General features: G+C 38.1%; 1 protein-coding gene across 2 annotated transcripts in view; it reads left to right on the top strand.

Moving 5' to 3' along the window:
- Positions 1-25,844, top strand: part of MFSD14B (major facilitator superfamily domain containing 14B) — a 72,059-nt gene that overhangs the window by 21,826 nt on the left and 24,389 nt on the right. The window contains exon 3 of one of the 2 annotated variants that reach the window (XM_041736774.1): positions 19,276-19,338. The exons of the other annotated variant lie outside the window; for it this stretch is intronic. Within the exon in view, the coding sequence (XP_041592708.1) occupies positions 19,276-19,338 (63 nt within the window). The remainder of the gene's footprint in view (positions 1-19,275; positions 19,339-25,844) is intronic. 2 annotated transcript variants of the gene reach the window in all.

The following is a 25,844-nucleotide window of genomic DNA, read 5'->3' as shown; positions in this document are numbered from 1 at the left end:
TGCACTAGGGGAAATTTTTGCAAAGTTTTATTGAGCTTTGTAACTTAATTTGTATGGATATGATGGCCTTTGACCAAGAACCTAGTAAATTGATTGGTAATTACATGCCTCGTAACAGTGAAAATGATAATCATAATAATGTCTAAATTTCCATATTTGGTAGCTAACTTACAGTCATTTCTTTGCAGAGGCTCTATTAATTTCTTAGCAAGAACCTGGATGTTTGATACATGTGTGGTTAAAGGAAAGGAGATGCTTAAGAAAGGATAGGCATGTAGGCTTTGGGTGCTTAATCACTAGTTTATTTTTTAATAAATATTTTATTTATTTACATTTTAGAGAGAGAACGCACGCATGTGCAAGTGCGTAAAGTAGGGGGAGAAGGAGAGAAAAATCCCAGGCAGACTCCATGTGGAGCACAGAGCTCGACACAGGGCTCAGTCTCAGGACCCTGTGATCCTGACATGACATGAGCCTTAATCAAGAGTCAGGTACCTATTTGAGCCACGAAGGTGCGCCCCAATTATTTTAATTAAAATATTTTTAAAATTGAAAAAAGAAGATGTTTTTAAGTTGACCTTAAATTTCGGTTGTCTTGGGGCAGCCTGGGTGGCTCAGTGGTTTAGCGCCACCTTCAGCCCAGGACCTGATCCTGGAGACCGGGATTGAGTCCCATGTCGGGCTCCCTGCATGGAGTCTGCTTCTCCCTCTGCCTGTGTCTCTGCCTCTCTCTCTCTCTCTCTCTCTCTCTGTCTCTCATGAGTAAATAAAAAAAAAAAATTCAGTTGTCTTAAATTGTTCTTTAAAAATCATAGCAAAAATGAATTATTGGGACTTAATCAAGATAAAAAGCTTCAGCACAGCAAAAAACAGTCAACAAAACTAAAAGACAACCTACAGAATGGGAGAAGGTATTTGCAAATGACCTATCAGATAAAGGGCTAGTATCTAAGATCTATAAAGAGCTTATTAAACTCAATACCCAAGAAACAAACAATCTAGTCATGAAAAGGGCAAAGGCATGAACAGAAATTTCACCAAAGAAGACATAGAAATGGCCAACAAGGACATGAGAAAATGCTCCGCATCACTTGCCATCAGGGAAATACAAATCAAAACCACAATGAGATACCACCTCACACCAGTGAGAATGTTGAAAATTAACAAGACAGGAAACAACAAATGTTGGAGAGGATGTGGAGAAAGGGGAACCCTCTTGCACTGTTGGTGGGAATGTGAACTGGTGCAGCCACTCTGGAAAACTGTGGAGGTTCCTCAAAGTGTTAAAAATAGAGCTACCCTATGACCCAGCAATTGCACTACTGGGGATTTACCCCAGAGATACAGATGCGGTGAAATGGCAGGACACCTGCACTCCAATGTTTATAGCAGCAATGTCCACAATAGCCAAACTGTGGAAGGAGCCTCGGTGTCCATTGAAAGATGAATGGAAAAAGAAGATGTGGTCTATGTATACAATGGAATATTACTTAGCCATTAGAAACGACAATTACAAAAAAAAAAAAAAAAAGAAACGACAATTACCCACCATTTGCTTCAATGTGGATTGAACTAGAGGGTGTTATGCTGAGTGAAGTAAGTCAATCGGAGAAGGACAGACGTTAAATGGTCTCATTCATTTGAGGAATATAAAAAATAGTGAAAGGGAATAAAGGGGAAAGGAGAGAAAATGAGTGGGAAATATCAGGGTGACAACATGAGAGACTCCTAACTCCGGGAAACGAACTAGGGGTAGTGGAAAGGGAGGTGGGCGGGGGGTTGGGTGACTGGGTGACAGGCACTGAGGGGGGCATTTCACGGGATGAGCACTGGGTGATATGCTATATGTTGGCAAATTGAATTCCAATTAAAAAGTGTCAATAAATAAAAAAATAAAATCATTGGTGGGTTAACGCTTCCCAGTCACCATTTTGCCTTACCAGAGAATCACTTTGAATACAGATAATCTTTGTTCCCAAATTAGCTTTAGAAAATAGGGAACTTTAGAGGGAGGGTGTTAGCCTTATGTAAGACTTTGCTATACAGCTTTTAATTCTGGCACATACGTATATACATACATACATTTATTCATTTATTTTGAAGATTTTATTTATTCACGAGAGACAGAGAGAGAGGTAGAGACACAGGGAGAGGGAGAAGCAGGCTCCCCAAGCAGGCTCCCCATGGGGAGCCTGATGTGGGACTCCATCCCGGATCCCAGGTTCACGCCCTGAGCCAAAGGCAGACGCTCAACCGCTGAGCCACCCAGGCGTCCCTAAATAGTATTTTTCTTGTGGAACTAGAAATCTGCTGTAGTGATATTACAGGTTTCTCAATATAGAGTTAATTCTATAATCAGTCTGTATTAAGAATTCAAAGTTAAGTGAAGAATAATGTTTTTGAGGTCTTGTTAGAAATTGTAAAACCACTTTCCAGATAGTTAAAAACTTTGGAGACCTTTTTGGCCCTAGATCACAGATTGTCAGATCTCTTAATTTTTTTTAAGATTTTATTTATTTATTCATGGGAAAGAGAGACAGAGAGACAGAAACACAGGCAGAGGGTGAAGCAGGCTCCATGCAGGGAGTTCAACATGGGACTCGATCCCGGGACTCCAGGATCACGCCTTGGGCCGAAGGCGGCGCTAAACCACTGAGCCACCCGGGCTGCCAGATCTCTTAATTTTGATTAATTAGTTAATCTTAATATGCACCCAAAGTCGATGTGGCTTTTTTCTTACTGCCCAATGCAGCCTTATAAGCCAGCTAAAATGCTGCTTTACTTTCTTTTTGCAGTTTCTGAGCAGTTTTACTGTTTGCAAATATTTGGCTAAAATATACACTTATGTCTGTGGAGTACAGGCTTGCTAGCATCACTCTGACACTACAGTGTCATAGAAGATTTGCTGAATTAATAGATGGGTTCATTCTCTTTTTTCTGAGTCCTTCGTGTTGCTAAATTAAGCTAAGTGTCCTGTACTGTCTTATCTTCCTCAGCCTTTACAACACAGTTTGCTACCTCTGTTTCTGTTCTGATGTGGCAGGGCTGGTTCCTTTCTCCTTTTGGAGAGAAGAAAAAAAAAAAAAGATTTTCTCTGGCATATCCTCTCTACTTTCTACCTTTTCTGGTTGGACAGAGAACTGGTAAGAAAGGGACAAAATTATAGTTTATTTTATTATAGCAGAAGTTCATTTATCCTGTTCCTTTATGTTGGGGTTTATTGTTGTCAGATAACTAGTTCTTGACATCCTGCATCTGTCACCCATCATGGTGTTGTAACTATTAGGATGATGGTACATGTGTTTTTTTTTTTTTCCCCAAGTGGACAGCATTCTGTCCTGTTTCCATGAGGTGAGAAAAATAGTTTAAGGTAAGGATTTGGAGATACAGAACAGTAACTACATTTTAATATTCTGTGCAATCTGACTATCTGCATCCTAGCACACACTAGAAGTGCTCTGTTTGAAGTAGTATAGATTTGGACACTTTCCAAGATGCCAGAGGAATAGGAGACCTTATTTTTGTCTAGTCTCAGGAATTCAGTTAGAAAACTATCAGATGATTCTAAACACCTGCAAACTCAACTGGAGATCTAAGAAAAGAATTGGCACAACTCTGCAAATAGAAAAGTGACCACTTTCTGTAAGAATGACAAGACAGAAAAACTCACCTCAGAAAAAGAACAAGAAGCAGTACTGACTGCCAGGTCCTAATCAGTATGGATTTAAGTAAGATGTTGGAACTAGAGGGATTACTGGGTGGCGCAGTGGTTTAGTGCCTGCCTTTGGCCCAGGGTGCGATCCTGGAGACCCGGGATCGAGCCCCACGTCGGGCTCCCGGTCTGGAGCCTGCTTCTCCCTCTGCCTGTGTCTCTGCCTCTATCTCTCTCTCTCTGTGTGACTATCATAAATAAGTAAAAATTAAAAAACAAAAAAAGATGTTGGAACTAGAGTTCAGAATAATGATTATAAAGTTACTAGCTAGGCTTGAAAACAGAAAACATTAGAGAATCCCTTTCTGGAGAAATGAACTAAAATCTAATCAAGTCAAAATAAAAAAGGCTATTAATGAGATGCAATAAAAAATAGAAGATCTAAGGCACCTGGGTGGCTCAGTCAGTTAGGCATCTGCCTTTGGCTTAGGTCATGATCCCAGGGTCCTGGGATCGAGCCTTGCATTCAGACTCCTTACGCTTTGGGGAGCCTGCTTGTCCCTTTCCCTCTCCCTGCCACTCTCCCTGCTTGGGCTCGCTATTTGTGTCAAATCTTTTTTTTTTTAAAGATTTATTTATTTACTTATTTATTTATTTATGATAGACACAGAAAGAGAGAGAGAAAGAAAGAGCGAGAGGGGCAGAGACACAGGAGGAGGGAAAAGCAGGCTCCATGCCAGGAGCCTGACGTGGGACTCGATCCCGGGACTCCAGGATCACGCCCCAGGCCAAAGGCAGGCACTAAATCGCTGAGCCACCCAGGGATCCCCTGTGTCAAATAAATCTTTAAAAAAAAAAAAATTGGAGGCTCTAAATGCTAGGATAAATGAGGCAGAAGAGACCATTAGTGATATGGAAGACAAAATGATAGAGAATAAAGAAGCTGAGAAAAAGATAAACAACTACTGGATCACCAGGGGAGAATTTGAGAGATAAGTGATGTTATAAAGTTAAAGAAATTTTGCATAATTGAGATCCCAAAAGAAGAGGGAAGGGGTGAGGGCCCAAAGGTATATTGGAGCAAATTATAGCTGAGAACATCCCTAATCTGGGGGAGGAAACAGGCATCCCAAGTCCAGGAGGCACAGAGAATCCCCCCTCAAAATCCATAAAAATAAGTCAATACCCCAGCGTATAATAATAGTGAAACTTGCAAATCTCAGAGACAAAGAGAAAGTCCTGAAAGGAGCTCAAAACGAGATCCATAACCTACAAGAATAGAAACATTACATTGACAGCAGATCTATCCACAGAAACCAGAAAGGACAGGCATGATATATTCCAGTTGCTGAATGAGAAAATATGCAGCCAAGAATACTTTATCCAGCAAGGATGTCATTCAGATTGGAAAGAGATAAAGAGCTTCCAGGACGAACAGAAACTAAAAGAATTTGTGATCACAAAACCAGCCCTGCAAGGAATATTAAAAGGGATCCCTTAAGCAAAGAGAGAGCCCAAAAGTAACATAGACCAGAAAGGAATAAAGACAGTCTACAGAAACAAGGATTTTGACAGGTAATACAATGGCACTAAATTCATACCTTTTAGTAGTTACTCTGAATGTAAATGGGCTAAATGCCCTAATCAAAAGACATAAGGTATCAGATTGCTTAGAAAGCAAGACCCATCAATATGCTGTCTACAAGGGACTCATTTTATTTATTTTTTTTATAAATTTATTTTTTATTGGTGTTCAATTTGCCAACATATAGAATAACACCCAGTGCTCATCCCATCAAGTGCCCCCCTTGGTGCCCGTCACCCAGTCACCCCCACCCCCTGCCCACCTCCCTTTCCACTACCCCTAGTTTGTTTCCCAGAGATAGGAGTCTCTCATGTTCTGTCTCCCTTTCTGATATTCCCCACTCATTTTTTCTCCTTTCCCTTTTATTCCCTTTCACTATTTTTTGTATTCCCCAAATGAATGAGACCATATAATGTTTGTCCTTCTCCTATTGACTTATTTCACTCTGCATAATACCCTCCAGTTCCATCCATGTCGAAGCAAATGGTGGGTATTTGTCGTTTCTATTACTCAGCCATTAGAAAAGGGACTCATTTTAGACCTAAAGATACTTGTGGATTGAAAGTGAAAGGGTGGAAAAATTTTTTTTTTAAAAGATTTTATTTATTCATTCATGACAGAGAGAGAGAGAGAGGCAGAGACACAGGCAGAGGGACAAGCAGGCTCCAGGCAGGGAGCCCGATGTGGGACTCGATCCCCGGACTCCAGGATCGTGCCCTGGGTGGAAGGCAAGCGCTAAACTGCTGAGCCACCCAGGGATCCCATGGAAATCTATTTATCATCCTAATGGACATCAAAAGAAATTAGATTTTAATTATTTATTTTTTAAAATTTTATTTTTATTTATTCATGAGCGAAACGGAGAGAGAGGCAACATAGGCAGTGGGAGAAGCAAGCTCCCTATGGAAGACTCATTCGCAGGACCCTGGGATCACGACCTGAGCTGAAGGCAGATGCTCAACCACTGAACATCCCAGGTGTCCCAAAATAAATTAGATTTTAAACCAAAGACTATAATAAGACATGAGGAAGGACACTAAATCATAACTAAAGGGTCTATCCAACAAGATTTAACAATTGTAATATTTATGCCCCTAACATTGGAGCAGCCAATTAAGCTCCCAATGGAAGACTCATTCGCAGGACCCTGGGATCACGACCTGAGCTGAAGGCAGATGCTCAACCACTGAACCTACCAGGCGTCCCAAAATAAATTAGATTTTAAACCAAAGACTATAATAAGACATGAGGAAGGACACTAAATCATAACTAAAGGGTCTATCCAACAAGATTTAACAATTGTAATATTTATGCCCCTAACATGGGAGCAGCCAGTTATATAAACCAATTAATAACAAAATTAAAGAAAACACATTGATAATAATACATTAATAGTAGGGGACTTTAACACCTTATTCTTGGCAATGGACAGATCATCTAAGCAGAAGACAAACAAGGAAAAAAGGGCTTTGAACGACCCACTGGACCAGATGGACTTCAGATGCATTCAGAGCATTCCATACGAAAGCAACAGAATACACATTCTTCTCAAGTGCACATGCAACATTCTCCAGAATAGAAGATTCTGGAACATTCCCTGAATATTTTTGGACCACAATACTTTGAAACTGGAACTCAGTCACAAGAGGAAATTTGGAAAGAACTCAAATACTTGAAGGTTATATAGTGTCCTACTAAACAGTGGGTCAACCAGGAAATTAAAGAAGAATTTTAGAAATTCATGGAATCAAATGAAACACAGCTGTTCACAACCTTTGGGATGCAGCAAAGGCTGTCCTAAATAGGGAAGTATATAACAATACAAGTGTTTTTCAAAAAACAAGAAGATCTCAAATACACAATCTAACATTACACCTAAAAGAGCTAAAGAACAGCAAGTAAAGCCTAAACCCAGTAGGAGAAGAGAATTAATAAAGATTAGAGCAGAATTCAATGAAACAGAAACCAAAAGAACACTAGAACAGATCAACGAAACTAGGAGCTGGTTGCTTACAAGAATTAGTGAGATTGACAAACCCCTGGCCAGACTTAGAAAAAGGAAAGAGAAAGAACCCAGATAAACTAAATCATGAATGAAAGAGGAGAGATCACAACCAACACCAAAGAAATACAAATGATTATAAGAACATATTACTATATGCCAACAAATTAGGCAACCTGGAAGAAATGGATGCATCCCTAGAAGTGTATAAGCTGCCCAAACTGAAGTAGTGTAAAATTTACTTTTTCTTAGTCATTTACTCTGTGTAATTTGTTGCCTGTCTCATGTCCTGTATTACAATTTTAGTTTATTAAGTACCATGAGAAAGTTCTCAACCCCTAAGACACTGAAGTAAATTTGTAAAGTTGACCTCACTCATTGGCCTTACCTTCTGCTAGTAGTAGCTTATGCATAAAAATGACTCTCCATCCCTGCCTTACATTCTACCCTCTATTTGAAAACGTGCATCGTCTGTTAGAGGGCCTGATCTCATTTTACTGTAAATAAAGCTATTAATATAAACATCTTTAGATATGTTTAAATAGCACTTATTTCAATAAAGATATACTTAATACTGGTCCTATGAGTGGAAAATTTTATTCTTGGAATTTGCAGATTTTCTTTTGCAAGCTGACCTTCCTCAAATCTTGCTAGAGATTCAAGGATACAGTATACTCCAATACACCATTCTCTTCATACAGTGATCTAATAAAGAATGTTCTTTACTTTCCCACCACATTCAGTATTCTTGTCCTTGCTTTGAGAGTATGTGCTCATTTATTAAAAAAAACCCCATATTCCATCTTATTTGCCCCTTATTTCCTCTGTAGTCTAGCCTTTTCTGCTTCCTTCACTTAATCCTTTCCTTTTGGGACTTGAGATAAAATGAGATGGGACTATTTTTGCCATTTGGAGCATAATATGTAAGTACTTTGCTCTCTACATGAAAAGGAAGTAAAGTTCTAACTCTAGTCACACGGAGGCTTGTCTTGGCTTCTGGAATCAAAATGTTCAGGCTCATCTTATGATTTTGATAGTTTTCTAGTGGTTTTTGACCAAGTACCTGAAATTACCCTCTTGTGGGTAAATTTACCTTTTATTGTTAAAATGAGATAAGTAGCATTCACTAAGAGTATCTATAATATATGATCATAGTTTTTTAAATCTTTGCTTTCTCTTGCACAGCTCACTGTTATGATATAATGGGCCTTAATTAAGCAGATGTACTGACTTTTGCTTGGCATTTATTTTTGTCCTATTACTGTGCGTTATATGTATTAGTTGTATGTTGTAGTCTGTAGCATACTTTTATACCAGTAAACTTCTGAATGCTTAAATAAAGACAGTGCTGATTTCCAAACTTTCCTACAATTTTAAGAAGAGTTAACATCTAAATATAACAGGAGTGGGTCTCCCTATCGTAATATTTATAATATAATACATTCTTTTTTTTTTTTACATTCTAATTTTTTAAATAGATTTTTCAGTACTTTTAATATATTATTATATTGCCTTATGGCATCCATTTTATCTGATAGGAAGTCAGCTAATAATAAGTATCTTTGTTCCCCTTTATGTCAGGGGTCTATAAATTATGGCCCATGTACCTAATCTGGCCTACTGCCTGAGTTTGTGTGGTCTGTGCACTAAGGGATGCTTTTTACATTTTTAAATGGTTGGAAACAACCAAAAGAAGATATTTAATATGAAATTCAGGTGGAAGTATCCATAAATAAAAAATTGTTGGACCACAACAGTGTCTGTTGAATGTGGTTGCTTTTGTGTTACAATGGCTGAGTTGAGTTGCAACACAAACCATGTACCCTAAAATATTTACTATGTACTCTATGTCCCTTTACAGATAATTTGTCAGTCTCTAATATATGTGGTGAATTCATTTTCCTTTTTTTCTGCTTAGAGATTTTCTCTTTGTCTTTCAATAGTTTATGCATTAATGTGTCTGAGTGTGGATCTCTTTGTGTTCCTTTTACTTGGGGTTTATTTAGCTTCTGGGGTCTGTTAATTCACTTTTTTCTTTTTTAAATCAAATTTGGGAAGTTTTGTTACCTCCTCTGTCATTTTGCTTTGTGACAATGGAGGCTGCTTCTCTTCCCTCTGCCTATATCTCTGCCTCTCTTTCTGTGTGTCTCATGAATAAATAAATAAAATCTTAAAAAAAAAAAGATTTTATTTGGTCATGAGAGACACACCAAGAGAGAGGCAGAGACCTAGACAGAGAGAGAAGCAGGTCCCCGCAAGGAACTTGATGTGGGGCTCGATCTCGGGACTCCAGGATCATGCCCTGGGCTAAAGGCAGATGCTCAACCACTGAGCCACCCAGGCATCCCCTAAAATTGCAGGGTTTTATTCAACTTCAGCATATAATTACTGCCAAAATTTTTCTATAGTGATTTAACCCTGTGACTAGCCAGACTCTAGCTTAGGCAGGTCAGTTTCTTCTTCTTCTTCTTTTTTTTTTTTTTTTGCCTTAAGGTTAGTACTTTCTTAAAATCTTGTTTAAGAAACTTTCTTTTTTCAAAGGTTTATTGGTTTCTTTTTCACACATCAATCTGCCATCCATCTAGAAAAAAAATCATTGTGTTTTGTAGAGGTCAAGATTCCTTTTGATTGCATATGAATAATGCATAGTTGAACCAGCCTAATTTATTGGGGGAAAAATTTCTTTTCCCCATTGTATGTGTCAACTTAATCATAAATTAGGCAACCACATACATATGGATTTGTTTCTAAGTTTTGTATTCTATTTATGTATATGCCCTGTGTCAATACCATGCTGTGTTGATTTCTGTAGCAGTATCTTGGTATCTTGTATAACTGCTCTGGCTTGGTTCTTCCTCCTCAAGATTGGCTATTCTACACCTTTTATCTATCTATATACATTTTATAATCGGCTCTTCAATATTCAGTGTTGATAGGAAATTTGATTGTCATTACATTGACAATAGATTAATTGGAGGAGAATTGATATCTTTACAATATTCAGTCTTTTATGTGGTATATCCTCTTTATATCTAGTCTCTAAAATTTATCTGAATAATATTTTATATTTCTCACTGCATAGATTTTTCACTAGTTTTACTCCAAGGTATTTAATGTTTTTTGATATAATAATATAGTTGTAAAGGTTAAAAAACTTTTTTTTTTTAATGTCTCTGCTGAAGAACTCTGCCCTCCATGTTTCCCTGTATACACCTTTGCCCTTTTTTGGAAACAAGGTTTTCCCAGGAATCTGTTCAGATCCAGTGTCTGAGTCATATCCTCTGCTTTCAAGCAGGGAATCTGGTCCAGTCCTGGAGACTGTAGGTGAGGTTTGGCCACAGGGCCCTTTGCAATTTGGTTTCAGAGCTGTTTGGGTATCACCAGGCCTAGGGCATCTGCAGGTGTCCAGCAGAGGATGTTATAAGCTAAGTGAGAGGTTTGGGAAGGGAGCTGGCCTCCTGTCTCCGGCCAGAGAAAATAAAGGTATCTCCTTCCCAGATGGTTGCCATTCCCATTGGAAATGTGGACTTTGGCTCTGCTTGTAGTCTCCCATCTCACTGCTGCTTTTCTAACTGTGTCTCAGTTCATACTCCAGGGCTGTGAGGCTGTTACTGACATAACTAGGGTACCAAGACAGGTGGCAAGTTCCCAGTCAGTCCCTGAACGCTTGGTGCTTAGCCGGCTAGGACATTCATGGAGAAGGGTAAAGGTTTAATTTTCTGTCATGCTGGTACTTGAAACCATTTGTTTTTGTATTTTGACCTTGTATCTGGTGATTGTCTAAATTCACTTATTAATCCTAAGTGTTTATCTGCAGATTTTTACATACACATTCATATATTTTGTGAATAATGATAGTTTTTAACTCCTTCCAGTCCTTTTTCTTTTTCTTATTGCATTGCTCAAGTACTCAAGTACTATGTTGAATAGAAGCAATTGTAGTGGGCATCGTTATCTCAGAGATGATCTCTGGTGGTAGATCTAAAATTTACCACTAAGTGTATTATTTGCTGTAGGTTTGTTTTCGTAGATACTCTTTATCAGAGAAAGGAAGTTCCCTTCTATTACTGTTTTGCTTACAGTTGTTATCCTAAATAGGTGTTAAATTTTATTAAATGAATTTTCTGCATATAATCAGATAACAACTAGATTTTTCCTTTATTTGAGTAATGTGGTCAGTTATTGATTTTTGAAAATTAGGCTACCCTTCCATAAATCCCACTCACTTAGTTTTGATATTTATTTTTATAACTAGAAGCTTGTACTTTTGATCCCCTTCACCCATTTTACTCTCCATCCCCTGCCTTTGGCAACCACCAATCTGTTCTTTATCTGTGAGCTTGTTGTGTTTTGTTTTGTTTGCTTCCACATATAAATGAGATAATATGATACTAGTCTTTCTCTGCCTATTTCTCAGGGTCCATTGGTGTCTCAAGTGGCAGAATTTCCTTCCTTTTTTTAAGATTTTATTTTATTTTATTTTATATTTTATTTTATTTTATTTTTATTTTATTTTTTATTTTATTTATATATATATATATATGAGACACAGAGAGAGGCAGAGACACAGGTAGAGGGAGAAGCAGGCTCCATGCAGGAAGCCTGATACAAGACTCAATCCTAGGATCCTGGGATTATGACCTGAGCCAAAGGCAGATGCTCAACCACTGACCAGGTGTCCCTTTCCTTCCTTTTTTATAGTTGAATAATATTCCCGTGTGTGTGTGTGTGTGTGTGTGTGTGTGTGTCTCACAATTTCCTTTATTTTTATTTTGTATTTTTACAAAGTATGGTATTAGTTTCAGGTGTACATGGTGATTCGACAGGTGTTTTTTTAAAATATTTTATTTATTTATTCATGAGAGACAGAGAGGCAGACACAGGCAAAGGGAGAAACAGGCTCCATGCAGGGAGCCTGATCAGCACTCGATCCTGGGACTCCAGGATCACTCCCTGAGCCGAAGGCAGGTGCTCAACCGCAGAGCCACCCAGGCGTCCCATCTATTTTTAATTCTTGAGGAACCTCCATACTGTTTTCCATAGTGGCTGCACCAATTTATATTCCCACCAACTGTACGTGAGATTCCCTTTTTGTCCACATCCTCGCCAACACCTGTTATTTCCTAGCCATTGATAACTAGCCATTCTTATTGGTGTGAGATGGTGTCTTATTGTGGTTTTGATTTGCATTTCCCTGATAATTAGTTAGGTTGAGCATCTTTTTTTGTGTCCATTGGGGCCATCTATAAGTCTTTAGAAAAACCTCTCTTCAGGTCCTCTGCCCATTTTAATTGGATTATTTGTAGTGGTTTCTTTTTTTTTTTCTTTTTTCTTTCTTTTTTTTTTTTTTTTTTGGTATTGGTTTGTGCAAGTTCCTTAAATATTTGGGGTATTAGCCCCAATTTGGGTTTGCAAATGTCTTCTCCCATTCAGTAAGTTGTCATTTGTTGTGGTTTCCTTCACTACTGTGCAAAAGATTTTTATTTTGGTGTAGTCCTAATAGTTTAAGAATTATCAATTCCAGTCTTCTCAGAGGAGTTACTTTTGGTTTTTGTTGATTTTCATTACTAAATGTTTGGATTTCATTTTGCTGATGTCTTTTTTTATTACCTTTTTTTGTTACTTCTTTGGATTGGATTTGCTGTTCTTTATGTTTTTTAAAAAAAATTGTTTTTAAAGATTTTATTTATTTATTTTATTTTATTTTATTTATTTATTTTTTTTTTTAAATTTATGATAGTCACAGAGAGAGAGAGAGAGAGAGAGGCAGAGACACAGGCAGAGGGAGAAGCAGGCTCCATGCACCGGGAGCCCGATGTGGGATTCGATCCCGGGTCTCCGGGATCGCGCCCTGGGCCAAAGACAGGCGCCAAACCGCTGCGCCACCCAGGGATCCCGATTTTATTTATTTATTCATGAGAGACACAGAGAGGAAGAGAGGCAGAGACACAGGCAGAGGGAGAAGCAGGCTCCTTGCAGGGAGCCTGATGTGGGACTCTCCCGGGTCCCCAGGATCATGCCCTGGGTGAAGGCAGTGCTAAACCGCTGAGCCATCCGGGCTGCCCTCTCTCACTTCTTTATGTTGAAGGTTAGAAGATTGTTTTCAAAAAAAAAAAAACAACAACAACAACAACAACAACAACATTGTTTTCAGCCCTTTGTTGGTTTTCCGTTTTATGTATTTCAAACCTAAAATTGGTCTTTAAGCACTCATGAGTTTGATGTGTTGTATTGATATAACCATTCAGTTTATTCTGTTTTCTAATATTTCTTGTGATTTCTTCTTTGACGCATGGATTGTTCTAAGTGTATTAATTTCTAAATATTTGGGGACTTCTCTAGATTGTATTGTCAGAGAACATGAATTATTTCAGTTCTTTGAAATTTGTTGAAGCTTGTTTTGTATCCTCGTATATGGTTGATTCTTATAAATTTTCTATGTGACCTGAAAAGAACAAGTATTCCCCAGTGTAGTATTCTCTATATGGTAAGTATGTTAAATTTGTTAATTATGTTCAATGTATTTTTTATACCCACTGCTGTCTTTTGTCTGCCTATTCTGACACCTTTTGAGTTACATTTCTTTTCTACTTTTTTATATATTATGCAGCTAATTTCTGTATTTTGTTTTTTAAAGATTTTATTTATTTATTCATGAGAGACACAGGCAGAGGGAGAAGCAGTCTCCATGCAGAGAGCCTGACATGGGACTCCATCCCTGGTCCCCAGGATCAGGCCCCGGGCTGAAGGTGGCGGCGCTAAACCATGGAGCCATCTGGGCTGCCCAATTCTGTATTTTTTTAAAACACTATAGTACATTGTAATACTATGTATTTATCCATTCTGACATTCTTTCTTATTATGTATTTCTGTGCTTTCTCTTGTAATCAGTTCTTGAAGACTTTGATCAGTTCTTAACGACTTTTTTTAAACTGGTTTTGCTTATTTTGGTGTAGGTCCCTGTGTAGCACATTGTTTTCAATGTGCGTAGCATTTTCTTGAATGTCATACTTATTTTAAACCTTTCAGTGATTTTCACATTTGTTGAAAGGTTTAAAATAAGGTTTATTTTAAACCTTTCAGTGATTTTCACATTTGTTGTTGAATTTTATACATGTTTATATATACAAATGAGGGGTTAGATCAGAGATTATGAAAACAAATGTTTTCTGGGGTAGGCAAGTAATGTAAATGTCAGAAGTGGGGTAGGAATGTTACAGTTGGAATATATGCTCCTTCAACTGCAGCAGCCACTTTGCTTACTCAGCTAATCAGTGATGTGGTAATTCAAGCCCTATGTTCTGAAATCTTCTGACTTCCTGTGACACGCTAGAAAATCATATGGAGTATGAATTTTCCTGAAATTTACACGCTGACAACTATCTCACTTGAAAAAAAAAATACAAATAGAAAAGATCAGCTTGCCAATTTGCCACCTGTGCCTTAGGCACCTCTGGTCTCTGAAAGTTGGATTATTGTTCTCCAGCCCAGATGGAAAGCTCTATTCCTCAGAATTGAACACGAGTGTTGCTTGTAGGAGCTCTTGATTTATGACAGTGTGGTTGTTCAGAGATCCCTCTATACTGATGAAGTAGTTTATTGTAGGACTATAGATATAAGGGATCTGGGGCACTATCATTTTTTAATCCATTTGGTTCTACAGGGATCCCATTTAGAAGTCCCAGTTCAGAGAATTATGCATTTTGATTCTTGTGTTGGGCACAGATACAGAAGTCAGCAGCTTTGAGAGCAAGATACCAGGAGCTCATTTTATAACCTTATTTTTTTAAAAAAAGATTTTATTTATTTATTTGATAGAGCGTACAAGTAGGCAGAATAGCGGGAACAGGGGGAAGAAGGGAGCCCAATGACACTGGGCTCGATCCCAGGACCCTGAAATCATGACCTGAGTCTAAAGCAGAAGAAGCTCAACTGACTGAGTCACCCAAGCACCCCTCATTTTATAACCTTTTTTTAAAATTATTTATTTAATGAATGATAGTCACAGAAAGAGAGAGAGAGAGAGGCAGAGACACAGCAGCAGAGGGAGAAGCAGGCTCCATGCAGGGAGCCCGATGTGGGATTCGATTCTGGGTCTCCAGGATCATGCCCTGGGCCAAAGGCAGGCGCCAAACCGCTGCGCCACCCAGGGATCCCTATAACCTTTTAATAACCTGTTCAACTGTAGATGTTTTTCCTCCTCTGGTTCTGGGCTGTTTGCTTTCCTGGACTCTGGAAAATTACGTTTTCAAAGATTTTTCCTTTCACCTTTTTACATGTTATTGTTGCTTCAACTTTCACATGTACCCTAGCTTTCCAGGAATACTGTAAATTTAGTTTCCTGTTGGTAAAATTTTAGGTAGAAGTGCAGAAAACCAGCTGTGTATGTGATGTGTATTTATGTACATTATGTATATGTTATGATGTACATGCAGTTATTTATGAGCTTCATTGTACCAGAAGTCCGCTCAACTCTAAACTTTCAGTCCCTAGGAAACACCATTATAGGGGTGCCTAGGTGGCTCAGTTAAGCATTTGCTTTTGGCTCAGTCATGATCTCAAGGTTCTGGGATCCAGCCTTGCATCAAAGCTCCCTGCTTTGTGGGGAGCCTGCTTCTCCCTCTCCTGCTGCTCCCCCTACTTGTGCTCTCTCACTCTCTCTGTCAAATAAATAAAACCTTTAAAAAATAGAAAAGGAAATACCATTATATTTAATGCTTACGATAGTCCTTCTGAAGAATAAAGGCAATATCTTCCTTAAGTTTTATTATCTATAGGAAAATGTTAAAAATAAAAGCTTTGATTTTATCAGAGATGTTTAATATACTTTTTATCATGAAGTTTAATTTATTATGGTAACAGTTACTGTTCTCTGCAGTTAGATTATTTGTATAATATATTTAATTTTTTGAATTTATCAAAATGAGAATAGTGCTGTTTTCGTTATAGCTGCTTTATTTTACGAAGGTTTAGCTTTTTTTTTTTTTACTGTCTTATTTTGTTTTACTTATTTATTCAATAAAGTTTAACTGCTTTCTTTTTTCCCCACTCTACCCTGCATTAGGAAAAAGTAGAAGAGTTTTGAAAAGCACATATCGAAGATTTTTAGAGGAACTTCCTGCATCATGGCACTATTGCCCAGAAATGTTCCCTCATATAGCCAGACATCCCATTAGATCTCTCTAGTGTAATGTACAGCCCAATAAATGCATACTCCATTGTTCAATCATGGATATAGTTTTGCCAGATTTAAGTGGTTTTGTCTTGTTGGTGGATTGTATCATTTGCACAAGTGAATGCATGTGTAGGTTGTTTTGAGTATAGAGTTGTTTTAGGGGGAGATCAGAGGACAGAGCAGGAGGCAGTGGAGGATGGGCAGTTCTGTCCCTTTGACAGCATGCACGCAGCCCTGGAGTTGGTGTAGTATTTACTGGCACTTCTCCACCTTTTGTTTCCTCCTGGCAGGAACTGTGAGAAAGCCCATGAGCAAGGGGAGTCTCAGAAATATCTGTAGGTTCTCAGCGTCAGTTTGACAGAGACAGATAAATATAGAAGGGGAGAAGAGAGGGTTGTGAGACAGTGGATACATCCTACACCTAGTGGCATACCCAGGGTCAGAGAAACATTTTTAAAGATATACTAACTTTCTTGTGTTTTGCTGTTTGACCATATTTTTGTGATGCATGTAATAAATGAAACTACTGATACTGATTTGCATTCTGTTTTCTTTAGAGAACATTTTTGTATTTTGTGCCCTATGAAATCTGTTATTTTTGAGGTTCTTCTGAGAACTTCAGTGATTTTTAACTTGAGATATTTGCTGTTCTTTATTTACTTTCCTGTCTTTCCAGTACAAATAGGTAGAATTCAAATGTCACTAGCTGAGATAACAAACCTTTTCTAAACCTTAAAAAGAATCTTGTTAGAGGAAAGGTTGGAAATAATTTCTTCGAATGCATTTTACTTTCATAGCATTCCATGCAAACTTACTGAAGTCTCTAATGTCAGTATCTTCACCCTCATCCAGGACAGCAGTGTCAGCAGGAATGAGGTAAAGGAATGTAAACACTTGGTGTTTATTTACCTTGTTTATTCCAATGTCATTACATCTTCTAATTCCACACAATTAAAAATAAAACCTGCAAGACACATCATTTTGTCGTGTGCATCACTGTTTATTTATATTCACCATTTTCTTTGCTGTTTATTTCATCTTGCATCTCACATCTTGCATCTAGATTATTTTCCTTCTTGAAGTAAGGAAACTTTATATACACACACACACACACACACACATATATCATTAGGTGGAGTGCGTAAGTTAGATTACTGTAAGTTAGGAAACTAGTTTTTGCTAGGTTGAAAATTGTACTTAAAGCACATTTTAACTGGGTATAGAATTGTAGGTTGGCATTTGTTGTCTTTTCCTCATTATGTTGAGGATAGGATAGCATGCTTCTTGCCTGGGCTCCATTGTTAGCGGAGTTACAAAGCCATCTTTTTTTTTTTTTTTTTAAGATTTTATTTATTCATGAGAGACAGAGAGAGAGGCAGAGACACAGGCAGAGGGAGAAGCAGGATCCATGCAGGGAGCCCGATGTGGGACTCGATCCTAGGACCCCAGATCAGGCCCTGGGCTGAAGGTGGCACTAAACTGCTGAGCCACCTGGGCTGCCCAACAAAGCCATCTTTCTAGGCAGTCTGTCTGTATTTTTCTTGCAGCTTTTAAGTTTTGTTTTGTTTTCTGATTGTGAGTTTGGATTTCTTTTTATATTACTTAGGATTTATTACGCTACTTTAATCTCTGCACTAATGTCTGTCATTGGTTCTAGTACATCTTCAGCCATTGACTCCTGAAATGTGTCTGCCTCATTATCATTACAAGACAAATTTAATTGAAGTTGTGTTAGATTTCCTTACAGGATCCTCTGGGGCTTTTGCTTTCTCTTTTATTTTTTGTCTTTTTGTCTCCATGCTGCATTCTGGATGGTCTGTTGACCTACTTTTGGGTTCAGAAATTCTCTTAGCGATGTCTACTTTTGTTAAACATCTCCATTGAGTTCTGAACTTAAGTCAATACTTTTTTTCTATTTTGGAATTTTTTTCTTTTTAAAATCTCTGGACTTTCTTATTTCTTACAGCTTCTAGTTCAAAAATTTCAAGCTTATTTTCTGTATCTTAGACTATAGTAAGTATATTCTTCATATAAAAAAAAAAAAGGGATTTTGTTTGAGAGAGAGAGCACACCAGTGAGGGCAGGGGCAAGCAGACTCCCTGCTGAGTGAGGAGTCCAGCATGGGGCTCAATCCCAGGACCCTGAGATCATGACCTGAGCTGAAGTCAGACCCTTAACCAACTAAGCTGCCTAGGTGCCCCAAGCATATTCTTTTTAAAGTCTGTTAAGTAATTCCAGAATGTGAAGTCATTGAAAGTCTGTTTCTATTATAATATATATATTTTTTGTTGCTGTTTGTTGCTCATGAGGTCATATTTCCTTTTGTATCTCATTACCTTTGATTATGTCCTGGTCATTATATTTGAGGAAAAAAAAAATGGTTGATTTGAGGCCTAGATGATGCTTTTTCAGGATTGATTTTAGATTTTTTTTTCTGCTAGATACCAGAAGTACTACCAGTCCGGAATCACTGTGATCTAAATTTAAGGCTTGAGGCTTCCTAGACTACCTAGGTCACATGAAGCTAGGCTGCAGGTTCATACTTGAGTTTATATAACCCTTTGTGGTACCTGCTTATAATTAGTGGTGGTGAAGAGTATATCCAATTAATTTATATTTGCTGCAAATGCTTTTGTAAGAAAGGCATCAGAGTGCTCGAGTGTAGGTTCTTGCCTTATTTAGATTTCTACCTCATTTTTTATGTTTTCATACTTATAGGATATTTTTCATACTTCACTGATACTTAAAATGTTTTCATTCCAGGGTTCATCTTATTTACCTAATCTAACATTAATAGAGGCAAAAATCTTTCCCTTTAATTTGTTTTTGAATTTCTCTTGATGTTTATTTGCTTTTTGTAGGTTCTACATGAAACATTTCCTCAACACACATTCCTCATGAATGGTCTCATTCAAGGTGTGAAGGTAAGAACAGTTTTTGTGTGGTTCACAAGGAACCAAAGGCAGGAATCCTTAGTAGTTTAACTCTGGAAGTTTAACTGGGATGTAGGGAAAGAATCATTATTTGTTCTGGAGACCTAAATCTAAACTTTTAACTGGATTATCAGTGTCAAAATTAACTATATCCCAAGTCCATAAGGCATAGAAAGGTTTACTGGTAAAAGCAGTACTTCATTTTTATTGACATATACATAGCAGTTTATAAAGAGTTTAATTATGTGAGCTTTTAATTGCCCTATCATGTTCTTATCTGCTCTTGAAATTGACTTTGATATTGAGGAAGAAGGCAGCATCAAGATTTAATTGGCTGAATAATAGTCTTGTCAAAGCTGCTGTGTGTTCTAGTCACAACTAAGTTTACAACCATGTAATTAGCCTTCATTCACTTTAAATTTTAATATGACATTATCAGAAAAGCTTATAAATAAGAGGTTAAAATAGAATGTTATATTCCAGTCCCACTTTATACAGTATATTATACAGGAATAGTGTCGGATGTGTCCCTCCCAGCTTAGATAGTATTGATCTGTGAGCTCTGGAGTACACTTAAAGTTATGCACTAATAATTTGCTGAATTCTCAGCCTTGAGCAGCATTACTTGTAATGAGTGCTATTTATTCTTTTCCTATTTTCAAAAATAATTTGAGAATGTTTACAATAACGGCTTTTTATTTTTTTTAAGATTTATTAATTTCAGAGAGCAAGCATGAGCTGGGGGGAGGGGCAGAAGGAGGGAGAGAGAGACTCTTCAGCAGACTCCCAGCTGAGCCCAACTAGGAGCTCGATATGACTACCCAAAGATCATGACCTCAGCTGAAATCAAGAGTTGGACATTTAATGAACTGAGCCACGTGGGTGCCCCTAAAATGGCTTTTTATTCTTTTTTTTAAAGATTTTATTTATTTATTCATGAGAGACACAGGGAGAAAGAGAGGCAGAGACACAGGTAGAGGGAGAAGCAGGCTCCATGCAGAGAGCCTGACGTGGGACTCGATTCCGGGTCTCCAGGATCACACCCTGGGCTGAAGGCAAGCGCTAACCGCTGAGTCACCCAGGGATCCGCTTGAGATTTCTCTTCCTCTCTCCTTGCATGCATGCGCTCATGCACTCTCTAAATAAAAATCTTATAAAAAGATAAAAGATCTAACAAAGTGATTATACAGATAAAATGAGCTAGTATATGTAAAGCTGTTAGCACAATAAGCACAATACCTTCATGAGCCAAGTAAAATGTTGCAAAGAGAAATATGTAAAAAACAAAAACTATTAGAAGAAAATTTTGGTGACCATTTTCTTTTTTTATTAAATATTTTTTTTTTTTTTTTTTTTTTTTTATTTATGATAGTCACAGAGAGAGAGAGGCAGAGACACAGGCAGAGGGAGAAGCAGGCTCCATGCACCAGGAGCCCGATGTGGGATTCGATCCCGGGTCTCCAGGATCGTGCCCTGGGCCAAAGGCAGGCGCCAAACCGCTGCGCCACCCAGGGATCCCCTGGTGACCATTTTCTTACCAATTTGGGAAAAGATTTCCTTTTTTTAAAAAAAGAATTTATAAAGGAAAAGATTGAGTCTTTTATATCAGTATTTTAACATTGGTAAGGTCAAAATCACCATCATAAAAATTAAGAAAAATGACAAAATGTTATTTGCAATATGTATAATAGGAGGACTATATAAAAGTGCTCTCAAAGTAAACATGGGAAAATGATTGATATCCCAGAAGGGCAAGGAAGGATATAAGCTAGGAGTTTACAAAAGATGTCAGTGTAAAAATAGTTTTTTTACTAGTAAGCAATGAATCCCAAATGAAATGAGATTATATTTTCACATAGATATTGGTAGAAAATTTCAACTGACAGTAACTAGTTGACTTTGTGGTAAATTAGTTCCCCATACATGTTGATAAGAGGATACATTGGTGTAGCTTTCCTGAAAGGCAGTGTTTTTTTTTTTTCATTTATTATTATTTTTATTTTTTTGTATATATATATTTTTGTTGGAGTTCGATTTGCCAACATATAGTATAACACCCAGTGCTCATCCCATCAAGTGCCCCCCTCAGTGTCCTTCACCCAGTCACCCCAACCCCCAGCCCACCTCCCCTTCCACTGCCCCTTGTTCGTTTCCCAGAGTTAGGAGTCTCTCATGTTCTGTCACCCTCTCCGATATTTCCCACTCATTTTCTCTCTTTTCCCCTTTAATCCCTTTCACTATTTTTTATATTCTCCAAATGAATGAGGCCATATAATGTTTGTTGGAAGGCAGTGTTTAAAGAACCTCAAAACATTCACTTATTTTAACAAAGCAAGTCAGTTTCTAGAAAATTGCTCTAATCATGTATTCAGAAGTTTAGTTAAAGGGCTGTTAGTAGTAGTAAATATGGAAGCAAAAATGCCTTAAACTTAGAAGAAGTACTTTGTGGCACAGCCATATGATGTAATCCTGGTACAGGAAGAAAGCATTTCTAAATAACACCACATAATGTGTGAGCCAAAAAGGTTGTAAAACTATAGTATGGTTTTGGTTTTGTTTTTACCAAAATACATATGGTAAGCAGTGGGGTAACGTGACTAAAACGAAGTCACCTGAAGTGTGAAAGCATGTGGATTTATGGATGATCTGCCATTTTCTTCTTTATGTTCTTTCTTTCTAGATTTTCCACAGTTAACTTGTACCTTGTAAGTGTACTGTCGTAATACATGGGTGAAAAAGTTTATGTTTACGGTGAGCACCACTAAAGGATACAAGAGAAAATAGACTGTGAATTCTCCAATTTTAGGTTTTTCTCTAGCATCTTTATTCAGGGAAAATACACATACCATGCAAGTCAACCATGCAATTAAAAGTATACATTCAGTGAGTTTATTGTGTTTACAGACTTGTATAGCCATCAGCACACAATTTTAGAATATTTTCATCACCCCTAAAAGAACTCCTATACCCATTAGCAGTCACTCATTTGCCCCCATCCTCTTCAGCTGCAAGCAAGCACAGATCTACTTTTCTGCCTCTTAGATTTGCGTGTTCTAACATCATAAATAGAACCATACGGGGAGCCCGGGTGACTCAGTTAAGCATCCAACTTTGATTTCGGCTCACGTCGTGATAGTGAAGGCCTAAGATCGAGCTCCATGTTAGGCTCTATGCTCAGCTTGTCCTGCTTCTGCTCCTGCCTTTGCTTTCTCTCTCTCTCAAATAAATAAAATCTCAAAAACACTTTTTAAAAAAACGAATGGAATCATACTCTAAAATGGTCTTTGTGACTGCCCTCTTTCACTTCCATGGTGTCATTCAGGCCCACCTGTGTTGTAGCACATGTTAGTACTTCATTCTTTTTATAGCCAAATAATATTCTATTGTATGAACATACATAGTTCATCTGTTAGTGATGAACATTTGAATTGCTTCCACTTCTTGGCCTGAATAACAATACTGCTGTGAACATTTGTATACAAGTTTTCATGTGGCTCTGTGTTTTCACTTCACCCTAGGAATACACCAAGGAGCACTAGAATTGCTAGATCACTTGATATTTTGATGGTTTTAATTATGTTTTCAAATTAACATCTTTCTTAACTCTCTTTCTGACAAGTCATATGTGTTCCTTATCCCACAGACTTTGGAGATATGGGTGGCTCAAGCCTTGGACAACAGTTTCCTCTATCTCTACACTCACTCCCTGGATGACATTATCAGACTTAACCACTTTTCAACTCTCAAATAGATATCTTCCTAGACCTTAGCTCAGAACTCCAGACTTGCGTACCCAGTTGCCTTATTGACACTCTCTTTCCTTGTCTTATAAACATCTCAAAGTTATTACACCAAAACTAAGTTCCTGATCTTCCTCTCCAGCCTGACCTGCTCATAAGCCTTCTTCATTTCAGTTACTGGTCATGTCATTCTCATTCAGACCAAAATCCCTGGAGTCGGTCTTGACTCCTTTCTTTTTCCAAACCCATTCCAGCAGCAGATTTTTTGGTTGTACTTTGAAAATAGATCTATGATGAAAATACTCCCTGGTCTCCTTTCAGAAAGTAGAGATCCTGATAACTACAATCTGCTTGTGGCTTTTTTTTTTTTTTTTTTTTTTTGAGAGAGAGAGAGATAAAGACAGACACATACACAGAGATAGTGAGAGAGAGCACAAGCAAGCACAAGCCAGGAGAGGGAGGAGCAGACTCCCTGCTGAGCAGGGAGCCTGATGGGGGGCTCCATCCCAGGTCCCTGGGTTCATGACAAAGGCAGATGCTTAACCAACTGAGCCCCCCAAGCAAACCCCTGCTTGTGGCATTCTTTTTTTTTTTTTTTTTTAAAGATTTTATTTATTTATTCATGAAAGACACACACACAGAGGCAGAGACAGGCAGAGGGAGAAGCAGGCTCTGTGCAGAAAGCCTGTTGTGAGACTGAATCCTGGGACTCCAGGTTCATGCCATGGGCCAAAGGCAGGCACTAAACCGCTGAGCCACCCAGGGATCCTCTGCTTGTGGCATTCTTAACCAATTCCATCTCTGCTCCATTTTCTACTCTGGCATCATCCCTGGTCTCTTCTATACTCTCTTCTGACCTTGCCCCAAGCAAAGCTTCCTTAGTCTGTGCTTGCTTGAGGGCTTTGCAGGTTCTGTTTTTCTTCTGCTTGCTTTCCCCCAAATACTGGCCTCATTCCCTAACCCTTAGCTCTTTACCAGATGTCATTTTTTAGTGAAGCCTTTACTGACTACTGTCTTGAATAATGTAGCCTGTTCTCATCACCTCATTCCCCCTACTCTGCTTTTTCTCCAGAAGCATTATAATTTCACCTCTGACATGCTATATATTTTGCTTTGTGTTGTTATTGTGTGTCCTTCTCAACCTTTCTCTTTTAGACTGGAACCTTCTTGAAGGCATGAATTTCTGTCTGCTTTGCTTACTGTTATCCTCAGCACCTAGAACAGTTCTTGGCAAATGACAATGCGCAGTAAATATTGATTTAATATTTCTTTCCAGTCTTTTTCTTTTTTAAGGCTTTATTTATCTATTCATGAGAGAGAGGCAGAGACGCAGGCAGAGGGAGAAGCAGGCTCCTCACAGGGAGCCTGATGTGGGACTTGATCCTGGAATCGAGATCATGCCTCTTGAGCCGAAGGTAGACGCTCAACTGCTGAGCCACCCAGGCGTCCCTTTCCAGTCTTTTTCTATGCATTTTTAAATAGTCAAGATCCAGTTTACACAGAGACTGTAATTTTGTTCTTGTATCCATCAGCAATCACTAATTATATCATAGTAATTTCTCCATGACATTAAAAACTATATGAAGTATAGGCAGCCCTCTTTTTGCACATTCCAGTGTGCACAAATTGGAGTTATTCAAGTTCAGGTAAAAAATACCAGCCCCCTGCAACATTATAGTTCAAATCTCTGTTACCATGGTGTATTAACTGTGAGTAACTGCATAAAGTATGAACTGCTGCTGGCTCATCTGTCCACAGAACACTACAAAAATAAGATGAACCTCATGATCAGTAACCATTCATGGTACTTCAAAATGTTGGTGACTCATCACTGTGTATCTCTTCGTTCCTGCACAGACAGCAAAGCATGTAGCTGTGTTGCCTCCTTGTCTCCAGTGATAAACCCATATGACAGTTGACAGAAATGGATTATTGAAAAGGAACTCAGCCAATAAGGTTGGAAGTGCAGTGAGAAGTAATTACTGATAATGCTAGAAGTGAGATCAAATAGAACCTCTGCATAGTTATAGAAGAAATAAGCTGGTTGAGGCGTACAGCCAGCAGAATTTAGTAAAGATAAACTCATCAGTGTAAAGAAGAACAGTGTGATGAGGAAGATGTCCCAGAGGAAGTGAAGTCAGCAGAAGGCTTCACATTAAAGGAATTGTAGGGATGGTATTTCATGACATTGAAAACACAAAGGACAAAATGTTGGAAATTGATTCAGATTTAGAAAGAGGTCTGACAATTTGCCAATGTACAGAAGATAGATCCTCACTGCATGTCATTAGTAATATGGCTTAGTAGGAAGTCAAGCACTGTTTAAATGACTCTTGATAAGTTTTTTTTTTTAAAGATTTTATTTATTTATTCATGAGAGACATAGAGAGAGAGAGAGAGAGAGAGAGGCAGAGACACAAGCAGAGGGAGAAGCAGGCTCCATGCAGGGAGCCTGATATGGCACTTGATCCCAGGACTCCGGGATCACGCCCTGGGCCGAAAGCAGGTGCCAGACCACTGAGCCACCCAGGTGTCCCTTGATACATTTTTTATAAGGAAATATACTTTATTTCTTAAGGTTTTAAATTACAGTGTAAATAAATATTGGTAAATATTAGTTTTCATGTTTTTTCTTTTCACTAGTATTAAAAGATTAATAATATAAATAATATATATTAAAAGATTTAAGAAATAGACTTCACATGATTTTGGGGCTGGCAAGTCTGAAATATGTATGGCAGGCAGAACTTTTTCTTC

This window comes from Vulpes lagopus, chromosome 2 (genome assembly GCF_018345385.1).
Source record: "Vulpes lagopus strain Blue_001 chromosome 2, ASM1834538v1, whole genome shotgun sequence".
Lineage (NCBI taxonomy): Eukaryota > Metazoa > Chordata > Mammalia > Carnivora > Canidae > Vulpes > Vulpes lagopus.
Note: the sequence above shows the minus strand (reverse complement) of the source record. Positions and strands in the feature narration are given on the sequence as shown.